Below are 12,157 nucleotides of genomic sequence, written 5' to 3' on the forward strand. Positions count from 1 at the left end.
CCGGAACTCTCCTGGAGCTATAGATGGTTGTGAGTGACCATGTGTGTGTTGGGAACTGAACCTGAACTCTCTCTGTAAGAGCACCAAGTCTTCTTAACTAGTCATCTCTCCAGGCCCCTGTGGTGAGGACTTTTAAATAATCCGAATTCTGATGGTTGGCTTCAGCAGCTGCTGTCTTGTGACCACAGGTGAAGACCATATAGTCCCCCAGGTTAGTGGAGCTGAAAGGAAGCATGAGCAGGAACACTTGGTACCTGAACGACTCTGGGAGTAGTGAGGTGCGCGTGCAAGCATGTATGTGTATGTGCATGTGTGTGCTTACCATGAAAAGTGAAGGTGGGGGCTTGACATTGGCCAAACAAGGGGAGAAGCTTACTTTTTACTTGAGCGGAGCCTTTCGGGGTCTCACCTTTATACATTTAATTCAAGGTGTGGACTGCCTTAGGTATGTAATTGTCATGTTCTTTCCCTTTGGATAAAAGCTCTGCCCAGAATACCAAAGAACAACGGAAGTAAAAAATAAACTCACCTTGGTTGTTTCAAGGAAAGGAACCAGAAAGCTAAGAAAGTCACTTTGGCTTCTAGACTCTACCCTCATTTCTCATGGGGTTCTCTGGGACCTCCTGGATCTGCTTGAAACCCACTGAGCTTGGATCTCTGTCTGTGATTTTAACATGGCATGGAGACAAGAAGGCAGATTGGAGACATCTATTTCTCGTGTGAGTAACCCCCACTTCTCTGTGGTTTCAGTTACCTATGGTCAGTGACATCCATGCCTTGATAATCCTCCTTCTGATGCATGGTTAGGAGGTCAACAGCAGCCTAACACTGCTGTCCAGTCACTCTGAGTTATTCGCTTCATTGTGTGATAGCACACAGCATCATCAATAGGAGAAAGCATTGGCTACAGATAGACAGATGATGGTAGGTAGGTAGGTAGGTTGGTAGGTAGATAGGTAGGTAGGTAGGTAGGTAGATAATAGATAGGTAGGCTACATCCACCTAACTTTTATTGTGGCATGCAATTGTAATTGCTATATTTTATTTTTATCTATTGTTAATCTTTTACTGTGCTTCATTTTTAGATTAAACTTTGTCACAAGTACATATGCATAGCAAAAGGTGTAGTCCATTAAGCTGGACACTATTCATGGCTTCAAGCATCTTCTGGGAGTGCAGAACTATTCCTTGCAGGCATGTAGGGTTGCTATCTACCTGAGGGCCACTGTATCACTTCCCTTGGAAACTTTTTACAACTCAGTCTTTACTCACAACATAATTCCACCCTGCCCTGAATCCCACAACATTGTTTCCACCTAATTACTCATAGCAAGGCAAAGAAGATGCTCTTCTTCCCCTACTTAAACAGGAGGTTGCGACCTTCTCATACCACTTGCTGTTTCTGGGCGGTTAACTAGAATCGCACTGGGTGAGGGTAAAGAGCCTCGTAATCAAATCTAGTTTCACCACTCTCAAGCTGGGGGTCTTGGGTAAGTGAGCAGACCATGCTGAGACTCTCCTCTGAAAGGTTATTTCTAGTTCTAAAATTCAAAGGCTGTGCCATGAGTTGGGGGAAAGTTCTTATAACCTGTAAAGCAACCTCAAATTCCAAGGAGTTACTTCCTTCCAAGACAACAAGTCACATGTTCAAGGTGTTACAAGGTGTTACCTTTTGCTTCATTTACTTGGTAAAGCTGAAACAAACGCTGGGACCTCCACTTGAGCATAGCTACGCTGCATTATGGAGAGTCGAATGTCTCTCTTCATCATGTTAACTGTGTCGATGGGAGCTTTCTTACTGGCTCTCTGGCTGCTTGTTTATAAATATTATGGAGACACAGTTCCTTGTGTGAGCATGTCAACAACAGGGATGCACGAAAACTCAGACCAAGAGCAGTAGCAGCAAATCCTTCACCATCTACAGCCTTTGCTTGGGCTTTTGGCCAGATTCTGCTCACTGACTCAGGATGAGCTTCGTGGAGATGCTGCTTTATTCAAAGCGACTTCAGCCTGTCACAAAACAGTCTCATAAAATCCATGTCTTGGCTTAAGCTGGGAAGAAATGAGCAAATCCATCAGCCCAGGAATGTGGCCGGCAGTTTGACCACTTCCTCAGGCAACTAGGAGGGGGTGCAATCTACTCAATTTATGGGGCGGTGGCAGTGAGCAATGCACTCCTGAAGGCACAGCAAATGAGAATCCCCTGGAACCTTTGCCATGATAAAGTTCACAATCTGAATAAAAGGACCATCTGGGAAGGGAGGGAGACACGGAGCCAGAAGCAGGAGAGGAAGCAAGCCTGTGTGTATGGAAGGCAGGGAGAAACAGAGCAAACCCTCTGTTCCACACCCTCAGCTTGCCTTGGACACAATTGGGAGACAGGGCTGAAGCAGGGCCTTTGGCACGCCTCTTCCCCTTCAATCTGGATGCTAAAAATGACCAGGCACTTAGTCGGGAAAATGTGGGTTTGACGTGATTGCCTCCCCTGACCTCAGATCATGCCACCTATGGTAACCTTGTTATATGTCACCTTATATCATAAACAAATACAATTCCAATAGGGCAGCAAATTTAATGTCATTAGCTTGTCTTTATGTCTGCTCTTTTCCAGACCTCATTGCAAATGCAGGTTTGATGCCATTGATGAGAGATCTGGGATTGCAAATCCTGACCATTTTAACACACGTTTGGGAAGGGAAACAGAAGAAGAATAATTTTGAGGTATCTCCAATAACCAAAGGAAGGGAGGGGGAGCTAATAAAAATATATTTTCAGTTATTTGGATGAACTAAAGCTTAGGTTGAAATGTCAATTGCTCCCCCTTGGTTAGCACATGAAACTTGAACTCCTGGCCTTGCAAATTGGGTCTTGAATTAAGCCCAAGCCACCATTTCTAACTTTATTGGCAACCATTTCTAACCATGTATTCTAAGCTAAAGTTCCCTAAACAAACCCAGTGAGCATGTTTCTGCTGCCACTTGCCCCTTCCTCTGAATGCTTTCTTGGCTGGAAATCTCACCTGTATTGGACTTCTTCACTTCCACACCAGGAGTGCCAGGGACTGCCCTCCCTTCTCTACCTCAAAAGCCAAAGTCATGAACATCTTCTAAGGAACTTAAAAGTTCAGAGACCTCATCCACTTTGCTGTGCCACCAGCCACCCAAAGCCAAGCATCCTTCCTTCCCCACCTATCCTTGGTGAGCCCTGCGTGATCAAATCCACAGTTTTCCCAACAGTCAGATTCAATGAACTTTTGCTAATTAAGGGATTAAGATGGAAGTAGAACTATATTTTATCACAATAGAGCATCACCAGATATCAAAAATTCATTTTACCACAAATTATGAAACACCAGCCACTACCCTTCCTTTTCTATCATCGACTGCTATTAAATACAGATTTTAAAGTGGCAGATTAATCATCTGGGGTAATAGCACACAGGCATAGATCAAGGAGGACTTGATGTGAACTAGATCTCCAAGGACACCCTAACCTTAGGTAATGAGGAAGTTCAGTGGTGACGCACATTGTATCTGGCAATAGCAAACATAGTATTTTCCTTGAAGATTGTTTATTGTTAGTTGTCCCTTCTCATTCGAAAAGGTAACTTCCAAATATTTGTTTATCAGTAGTATCGGCAAGATGTGAAACCACAATGTCGTCAGTGAGCCACTGTGGGTAGTCTCTTATGTGTCTTCAACTGGCCTCTCACCACTAAATTTGGCCTGTGCCTTTATCGCTGGCTCCTACTCTGCCTTCAGGGTACATCTGCTTCATTTTCCCTCCATTTATTCTCACAATTATGATCGTTTGGTCCAGTAATTTGCAATTCCTTTTATCTTCTTCGAGGACTAGCTCTCTCCAGAACCCAAAGTACTTATCAGAACATCTTTGGGGGCTGGGAGCAGGGTACCAGAGACACTTCCTCTCTCTCTCTCTCTCTCTCTCTCTCTCTCTCTCTCTCTCTCTCTCTCAGATGGGAGAGCTTTCCTTTCATTGTCACTCATCCCCTCTTTTTTTCTGGATTAGATCTTGCCTCTTTTATAAAGACCCAGAGGGAAATGCGATTATTAAGGGTCTTGCTGGGTAAAAGCTATTTTGTCTTTCTGATGACTTTTTTTTTTTACTTCAGTTATTGAAGGAACTTAAAGGCGAGAATAAGTTATTACAAATTCGAAACAGTGCCTCAAACACAGCATTCTCTGCCGAGCACACTTCCAGTCAGAAAGGATGCAAGGGGCGGGGATGGGGGATAGAATGAAAAAAAGACAGATTTGAAGGGGTAGGAGTGAAAGCAAGAACATGGAAGTAAAAGAATGCAAAGAGAAGACGACCCTTTGTGGAGATGAAATCCAGCAGGAGCGACTGGCCTGTGAAGAACTTTGTGAACGAGAGAAACTGGTGCTTACCACACACACACACACACACACACACACACACACACACACACACACACGAGGGTCAGTGAGGGAGCAGCTGAGAATGAGTAAATCTCACAAAAGTGAAATACCCCCCCCAGAGTTGTTGGAGAGTGCTGTGTGAGCATGAGATGGCTCACCCCTCTCAGCTGTCTCCAAGACTAACAGCAGAACAGGCTCATCAAGCATCCCTTCTATGTGATGTCATGCGGTACAGCATCCTGGGTAGGCACTGTTATCAAACACACCCTTCACAGATAAGGAAACTGAGGCAAAAACCAATTAAGTGCTCTAGTGGCACAGAGTACTTAAAATACAGCGCCGGCTACCAATTATCGAGAAACTAAGTGATCCAACACCAGTGCTCTCAAACTCCAGTGACACTTATTGGTGGCATTTCGGGAAAGATAAATGTTTTGCCCCAGTCAATACCCCTTTTCTCTGCCCATGCCAGTAACCAGCCAGTGTGAACAATGAGGGATGTGTTCAAGACTGGGCGTGAGCGGGCTGGAAGCACTTAGCACCTTCTCCATTGCCTGCATATGCACAGGCTCCTGGCTCCCTGTTTGGCCAGTACTCTTTCCTGTATTCTAAAGTCCTCCCATGGGAGAGGGTGGTAGGATGCTCAGGTCTGGTAGTCACGTTTCATAGCATCACAGACTTCTTCTAATTTTTTTTTTTGTCAACACTCATTCCTCCCCTTTATTCTGCAGCCTGTGTGTCTCTGTCCCAACTGCCACGTTGTTATTGTTCTACTGGAGAGAAACAGCATTTTCAGAAATGGGGGATTTATTTTTATAGCACAGCTGGTCTGCCAAAGGTCACATAATTTGGCAACATTCCCAGTGGTTAAAAATTAATTTCTCCTTATTAATACAACCAAGGTCCCATAGGATAAGGGCTCAGTCTTATCTAAACTTGACAGCTTCCTAAACCTTTAGAAGCTTTCTCCTGGGCCAGCCACAGGACAAGGCCAGCGTGTCCTGGAATCCAACTCCACTACACCTTGCTTGGGAATGAAACCGTTAAATGCTGGGCCCTTTCTCTACAAGACAGATAGTCTTGGGAAATGCAGTAGGAACTCAGAGTTGGGGGAGAAAGAGGGCATGAAACACACACAACTTTTGTAGTGTCTTCCAGAAATGGGTTAGTTATCTTTTTCAAAAGCTAGCAGTGAGCAAGTCCTTTCCTGGAAGGGACAGGACAATGGCTAACTCCCGGGGCTTAGAAAACACATCTGTCACTCAAGGTGGATACCTCATCTGGCAAATGATAGCCCAATGAGAAAAATACCGCAAATATGTTCATGCCACTATGAACTCCTGCTCCGCGGTCACTTTTTAGCACTCCTTTGTTCAATGGATTTCAAATGTGTTGTGCTTGTCAAAAGACAAAATAACAGTAAATTTGATTCTGGGTAAACTGGCTTTTCTATTTGATTCACAATCTTGCAATTTGCCTTCCTATAGAAGGAGCAAGGCTCCTATCAGAAGAGGGGGTGAGGTGTTTTATAGAAAGGACTGGCCAGGTTACTTTCCTAACCTGCTTGAGGCAAAGGGGACTCAAATTCAGCTGTTCAGATAACAGAGCCACCTTCTCCTTGGTGGCTGTGACTCGGCCCCATCCATTTAACGTCACTTGTTTTGTGCTTTCTGCACAGCAAACTCACACCTCTGTATCTTTCTAGACTGGATCTTTGGGGAACATGTTCTGAAAACCATCACTAAGCCTGGCTCTGGAATCGTCCCTCACTTGGTCGGTTCACTCTTTTAATTGCTTTAATGAAGAGTTTGAATGAGATGAAAAACATCTGGGACCTCGGTTTCTTCCCCCACTGCCTCCCCCTCCCCAGTTATTGCTGCTTGCCTTCATGCCTCATTGCCTAGGAATTGGTCTTTGCACTCTTCCCCTAGATCAGGAAGGTAGAAGCAGAAGAGTACCCACTATCCGCTGAACAGCAGGGGGCTGGAGCCGTTTGGTAGGCAACAGGGGCCCTTTCCGGAGAGCCCAGTCTCCAGTCCCGACAGCTTTCCAATCTCACACTTTGTCATGAATGCTTTGAGGGCTACATGGGCTGACATAAAACCTCACACTGGAGGTGCTACTGGGCCCTCACTATTCTACCTGGTGCATCCTGGACAAGTAAGGGCCTGCCTTGAAGCCCCGTGGGGCGCTCTCCTCGGTTTTATACCGCGTACTCAGTTGGCAACTGGTTACAGCCTCACCACCTCCAGTGCTTGCTTCTGGGGAAAAGGTGACTGGGCACTTACTCAATGAGGGCAGGAGATGGTCCCCAGGGCTCCGAGTAGGCTGTCTGTTCATAACCGGGAGTTTACTGTTTACTTGTAAGTGATTATATCCATCCGCGGCTATGGAACATTCTGGGGGAGACAGTCTAAAACACTCATCAAACCCCGCACCAAGCCCTTGGACTATCACTGCTTCTCTTAGTGGATTTATTTGAACTCGGACCTGTCTCCCACAGCCAATTTACACCTCTTATCTGATCACTCAGCTCAGACTGAAGGTTGAATTGACCGAGTCAGCCCGTGTCCATGGCAATGGTGTTAAAGGCCATCACAGATCAAAGATCCCCTGGAGTAAGAAGGAAGGGGGAGATAGTTATGGGGTCTGGCTTCTTTTGGCCCCAAGCCATGGGTCTCGTGGAGCTGGGGGAGGGGGGCGTAATCAGGGAGTTCCACCTCCTGAAGAACCCAAAGCTGAGACCGAGCCATTTCCTGGTAGAATTAAAGCCCCAGCGGATCCATTCAACCACAGCAATTTCGTGGAGCGGAGCTGCTGGGGAATGGCTAGCGCCAGGGGGCTCTCCTCTCTGTTAGAAACTGAAGAGAAGGGAGGCAGAGGGAGCGAGCCAAGCTGGCGGTCCACGCCAATAAACCCTGCGTCCACTTCCTTCCCTTCCAGAAGAAATTTAACCAGAGCCGCAGAAGCTGCGGCAAGAGTGGGAGGATCGGTTAAGCGATCTGGAAAGCAGATTCCAGTGCCCAGAGCCCCTGAGATTCCCAGAGTGTCGCCTAATCCTCCACCTCCTCACACACGCAACGCCCACCTTAGGACAGTCTTGACTTGTATCCTCCGCTCTGACGCTGCCTAGGTGCTTGTGGGACTTACTAGGGACGCAGTCAGTCCGAGGCGAAGGGTGGGGGCAGCCGTTTAATCATAACGCGCCTCGCCTCCATTAACTTGTGTCGATATTAAAAAGAAATCAATCAGGGAAACTAAAGCATCGGTCGTGAACACCGTTTTTTTTTTTTCCAAGTGTACACGGGCAGCCAGGAGCGCGGGGGTGGGGGTGGGGGTGGGCACAATTCACCAGCAGGCGACTGCAGTGCCTACTCTGGAGGACAGCCTCAGCCACGACCTAACTTTCTGGCACTGGGCAGCATCAGGGAAATGCCGCAGGCTCCTACCCGGGGGTGTCCTTAGTCTGGAGGAGAAGGAGACCGGCCTGGAGGCAAATTTAGTAGAGGCTGTAGTCTTGGTTCTGCTTTTGCTGGAAATAGAATGTTTATGGATTATTCAGCTTTGTTTCTGCTGCGTAGCCCAAACAAATCGATGCGGCGGTAGGGACGGCTCTGGGGGATGGGGGTGTGTGTGGGAGCGCTGGGGGGCGCCCACGTCTCGGCCACGTGGATGCTCGCGCCGCGTGCTCTTCACCTGTTCGTGTGTTCAGGCGGGCGCTAGCCGCACTGTCCTCCCGCAGGCTGTGCGAGTCGCGCATTCCTGCGGCTTAGGCTGCCTAGCTGCTTCCCGCTCTCTCCGCCCTCGGTGCTGCAATCCCACTCCGGCTTCCTGCTGCCCCGCCTGGCTAGCGCGGGGACCTTTCGGCCTCAGACCCTCAGCTTCTACAAGGCAGTTCTCCAAGGGCTGCGGCAAGCTTGCAGTGCCTAGTGCAGCGTGGGGGGCAGGGGGGACGCACCGAACAGGCCCAGCCCAGCTCCCCAGAGTTCGCCAGCTCCGAGCGGGCTGGAGGCTACGCGTCTGGGAACTGGATGCACGGTACCCACTTCGCCTTCCAGCTGCCAGGGACTGCCCGGGTATTTGCTCAGTTGCCCCACGTGTGCCCGCCACCTTCTTTCCTGACTTCCTTCTCGGAATAGGTTCCCGCTGCAGCCGTAGTGCCGGGACCAACCCACCTCCTGGCGGGCGCACATAGGGTGAGTCAGAGGTCTAGTTTGGCCTCGCCCTTGGCCACCCGGGCTAGGTCTCCGGGTACCAGTCAGTTGCTCGATTGATACTGTGACCGGTGATCGATCACCTTTTCGGGGAGCGGGATAATATCTACTCTGGGCGGATCCCATCCCGGGTCCGAGGCTGCCCACGGTCTTCTAGTGAGTGACCTGCTTTGCACTCGTCGCTTTAGAGCTTCTCTGGAAGTGACGCAGCGAGACCAGGGATTGGAATTGGAGGGGGCTCTGCAGAGAGCGCGGGAGGCAGGTGGCAGAGCAGGAGTGGGTCCGAGCTGGTATTGTACACACTCATGTACACATGCTCCATGCTGCGCTCAGGGACAGATGTGCGAACATCTGGGATAGGAGATGGTCCCTGAGTCCTCACAACCCCTTCCGCTCTGCACATTACAGGGAACCCGAAGTTGTCTGTATGGTGTGTGTGCCAGTGTGCTCGCACTCGCACACCCGGGCCTACCGGAGTCCGCTTCTGAATACATAATATACCTTGGGCATTCTCAAGGAGCGCGAGCGTGCGCGCGTGTGTGTGTGCGCGCACACACACACACACACATACACAGCAAACCACACACATACATAATTTACGCAGCATTCATGTCCGTGGGAGGTAATTTAATTTCAATTCAAGCTGGGAATTCAGAATTAAGGCAAGACCAAATGTGAGGCCCAGAAAATTTCCCCAGGACGGACCTGCACCCATCCCTTAGCTCATGCCTGTAGAACCAATTACCGCAGGGAAGAAACTGCAAAGGCTTGGATTTGAGTCTCAAAGGCACCCCCCAAAACAAACAAACCTAAAAGATAGCAAAAATAAAACCCACATATCTCCCACACAAGTGGTTGTAGGTGTGTGTTGGGGAAGGGACAAGAAGCCTGGCAAAGCATTTAGCTTTCTTCTCAGGACCGGCTAAGCACGGTGCGGGATTGCGGGGTGGCTGTGGGGAGTGAGTCCCGTCACTGCGGCTGGTTGTCACTTCCCAAGCGCCTCGAGGAAAAAACACTTCTCCAAGTGCCTTTCCTCCTTCCTCCTCTCATCATTTCCCTGTAGACAGAATCCCATCCACAGTCACCTGTAGCCGCGATTGCTAAGAGTTTTGTCAGTTCCTGATACTGTCTCAGAGCAGAGAAAGGCATCCCCCACCCCACCCCCGGAGCAATTTCAGGGAGGAAGAAAGGCATTCCCTGAGACCAGAGACCTGTTTTCAGGGAGGTATCCCTTGTCGCACTCCACAAAAGCCGGCCCTGGACTATCCTAGGCCCCACTGTGCTTATCTCTGCAGCCTGTGTCCACACACCCTTTTTGGCAGTGCTTGGGAACAAATTCCACTTAAAAGTTTCTAACCACTTCACAAGAAGGAGAGACCTTCCAGGGCATGAAGTTTCTTTCTTTTTTTAGTAAATTTTTTAAAGAACATAATTTGCTTTCCCGGAAAACACATGGATTCCGGAGAGAGTGGGGACCACCAACTGCCCACAGGAAAGCCCCATCTTAGCTGTAAGCTAACTTCAGTCTTCTGATTCCGAGAGGTACCCACCCATCCTGAAAAGAATCCACACATCTGAAAACCAAAGCTAGACTCCCGCTTTCCCTCCAAGTCCTTCAGCCAACATTGCTCAATGTAGCTAAGTGGAGGGAATGTAAATGATTTATGTTTCACTGTCTAGGTTGAAGAAACTCGAGGGAGATGTGTTCTGCTTCAAGACAGGAAAAAAAAATCCCCAAAACTGTAATGCAAAGGCTTTGTAGTATTTTTAAACCTTTGATTCGGTCCATATGTGACATCTGAACACCGCCAAATTCTGTTACAAAACACACACACACACACACACACACACACACTCCTAGCAAGAGAGAAAAGTTGGGCTTCGCAGCCCTGGTGGTGTAAAGATCTCCCTTTAAATTATTGAGCATTGAGGGAGCCTCCTCCAGAGCTGTTTTGCGTGGCTTCTCTGCATTACCAGTCGCCTTTAAAGGGGAACCACATAAAAATATAGAAAAAACTTTGAAGGGCTTACCTGGTTGACTTCTCACTTTGTGTCCTGAAAAGTACAGAGCTAAGAAAACCCAGGTAAGAGGGAGCATATCCATTTTTTGAGAGAGAGGCTTTCTCCGTGGCCAGGTTTGTGGAATCTCGTATAATTATGTCTTTGTGTTTTTCCTCTCTCTAATTTTCTTCCTTGTGGTGTCTTCTGCAAAGGTCTCTAATGATCAGCGTTTCCCTCCTTGGTCCTGGTGGCCAGTCTGTCTTCACCTTTAATTCTTGCAGGAATCCCCACCTCACTGGGTGATAGATCCCGAAATCAGCAAAGAGGGAGCAAGCTGGGGGAAGCGGGACCGGTTTCCTCTTCAAACCCAGAAGCCTGTATGTTCTCTCCCGTTCCTCAAAGTGTCATTTCCTTTATCCTACAACATCACGAGGGTTTCCCGAAAGCCAAGCGTAAGATAGTAATAATAATAAAAATGAAAGCCAAGACTTGCCCTGTGCATTACACGGCCCCTAGGCAGCTGTGTGATCTCAGTGGCTCAAACTGACACAGGTCCCCCCAGCACTCGGGACACACACGCGGGTAGAGACACCGACCGCTGGACAGGCGGAGTGGTAGGCAGCTAGCCTCCCGGCTCTTGTCCTCGCCCAGTTCCCTTAGCGGGAGCCACCCCAGGCAGCTACACCCGCTTGGCCAGTCTCTCGAGGGGAGTGCGAGGCAGGAAGCGGCGGCGGCCGGTGCTGCTGGTGCTGCTGCGGGTGCGGCGGCGGCAGGGATCGCCCGCGAGTGTGCGCGCGGCTCTCCGAGTTCGCTGGCGCCCGCCCTCACCTCCACCTCGCCCAGCGGCTGGCCGAGTGTCTGCTCTTCTGAGGATGTGCCGGGGGCGGGCTGCGGGCTGATGCCTCGCTCGCCTCCTCTGCCTCCCCCTCCCGGTCCCCCCCTCGCCTTTTCAGGCCGAGCAGCATGTGGATGTCAGAGCCGCGGCAGAGCGATCCGATTACGCGCCGGCTCAGGGCCCGCCCCTTCTGTGTTCCTGATTAAAGAGGCAGCGGCGGAGGCGCGCGGCGCAGAGCCGAGGGCCGCGGCACCCAGATCGGGCGGGGCGGTGGTGGCTCACAACCCCGTGGCCGCGCGATCAAAGTTAAGGTGCCTCGCACACCGCCGCACCTCTCCCACACCGCACCTCCTCCCCGCCCCGCGCACCTCTGTGTCACACCCCGAGGAAGAAGCGCCCTCCCTTCAGGGCGCGCTATCCCTGCCGGGTGGGAAACTCCGCAGAGCCCAGGAAATGTTTGTTCCTCCTAAATTCCTAAACTCTGATGCCACACACGCAGAATTCAACACAATGCCACCTGCATTGGCGTTACAGGAGGAGTTTGAATGGCAGACTGTGTTTGGGGTATGGAATCAGTTCGCGGCTCAGCCTTGTGGTCCCAGAGGCAGCAGTGCGTGGAGGCGACACACACTGTCAGCCCCAGCTGAAGCAAACCCCAAACACTCCTGTGTTTACTACTCGGATCTCCTTTGTTGTGTAGCAAGCAG

At 49.7% G+C, this 12,157-nt stretch overlaps 1 protein-coding gene across 3 annotated transcripts in view; it reads right to left on the reverse strand.

The window, feature by feature from the left end:
* Window positions 1-11,729, reverse strand: part of Nrp2 (neuropilin 2) — a 116,020-nt gene extending 104,291 nt beyond the window's left edge. For all 3 annotated transcript variants that reach the window (XM_005361494.3, XM_013351666.2, XM_013351667.2), the window contains exon 1: window positions 10,646-11,729. In XM_005361494.3, coding sequence (XP_005361551.1) covers window positions 10,646-10,718 — 73 coding nt within the window. In that variant the 5' untranslated portion in view covers window positions 10,719-11,729. The remainder of the gene's footprint in view (window positions 1-10,645) is intronic.
* Window positions 11,730-12,157: the final 428 nt, after the last annotated feature.

This window comes from Microtus ochrogaster, linkage group LG4 (genome assembly GCF_000317375.1).
Source record: "Microtus ochrogaster isolate Prairie Vole_2 linkage group LG4, MicOch1.0, whole genome shotgun sequence".
NCBI lineage: Eukaryota > Metazoa > Chordata > Mammalia > Rodentia > Cricetidae > Microtus > Microtus ochrogaster.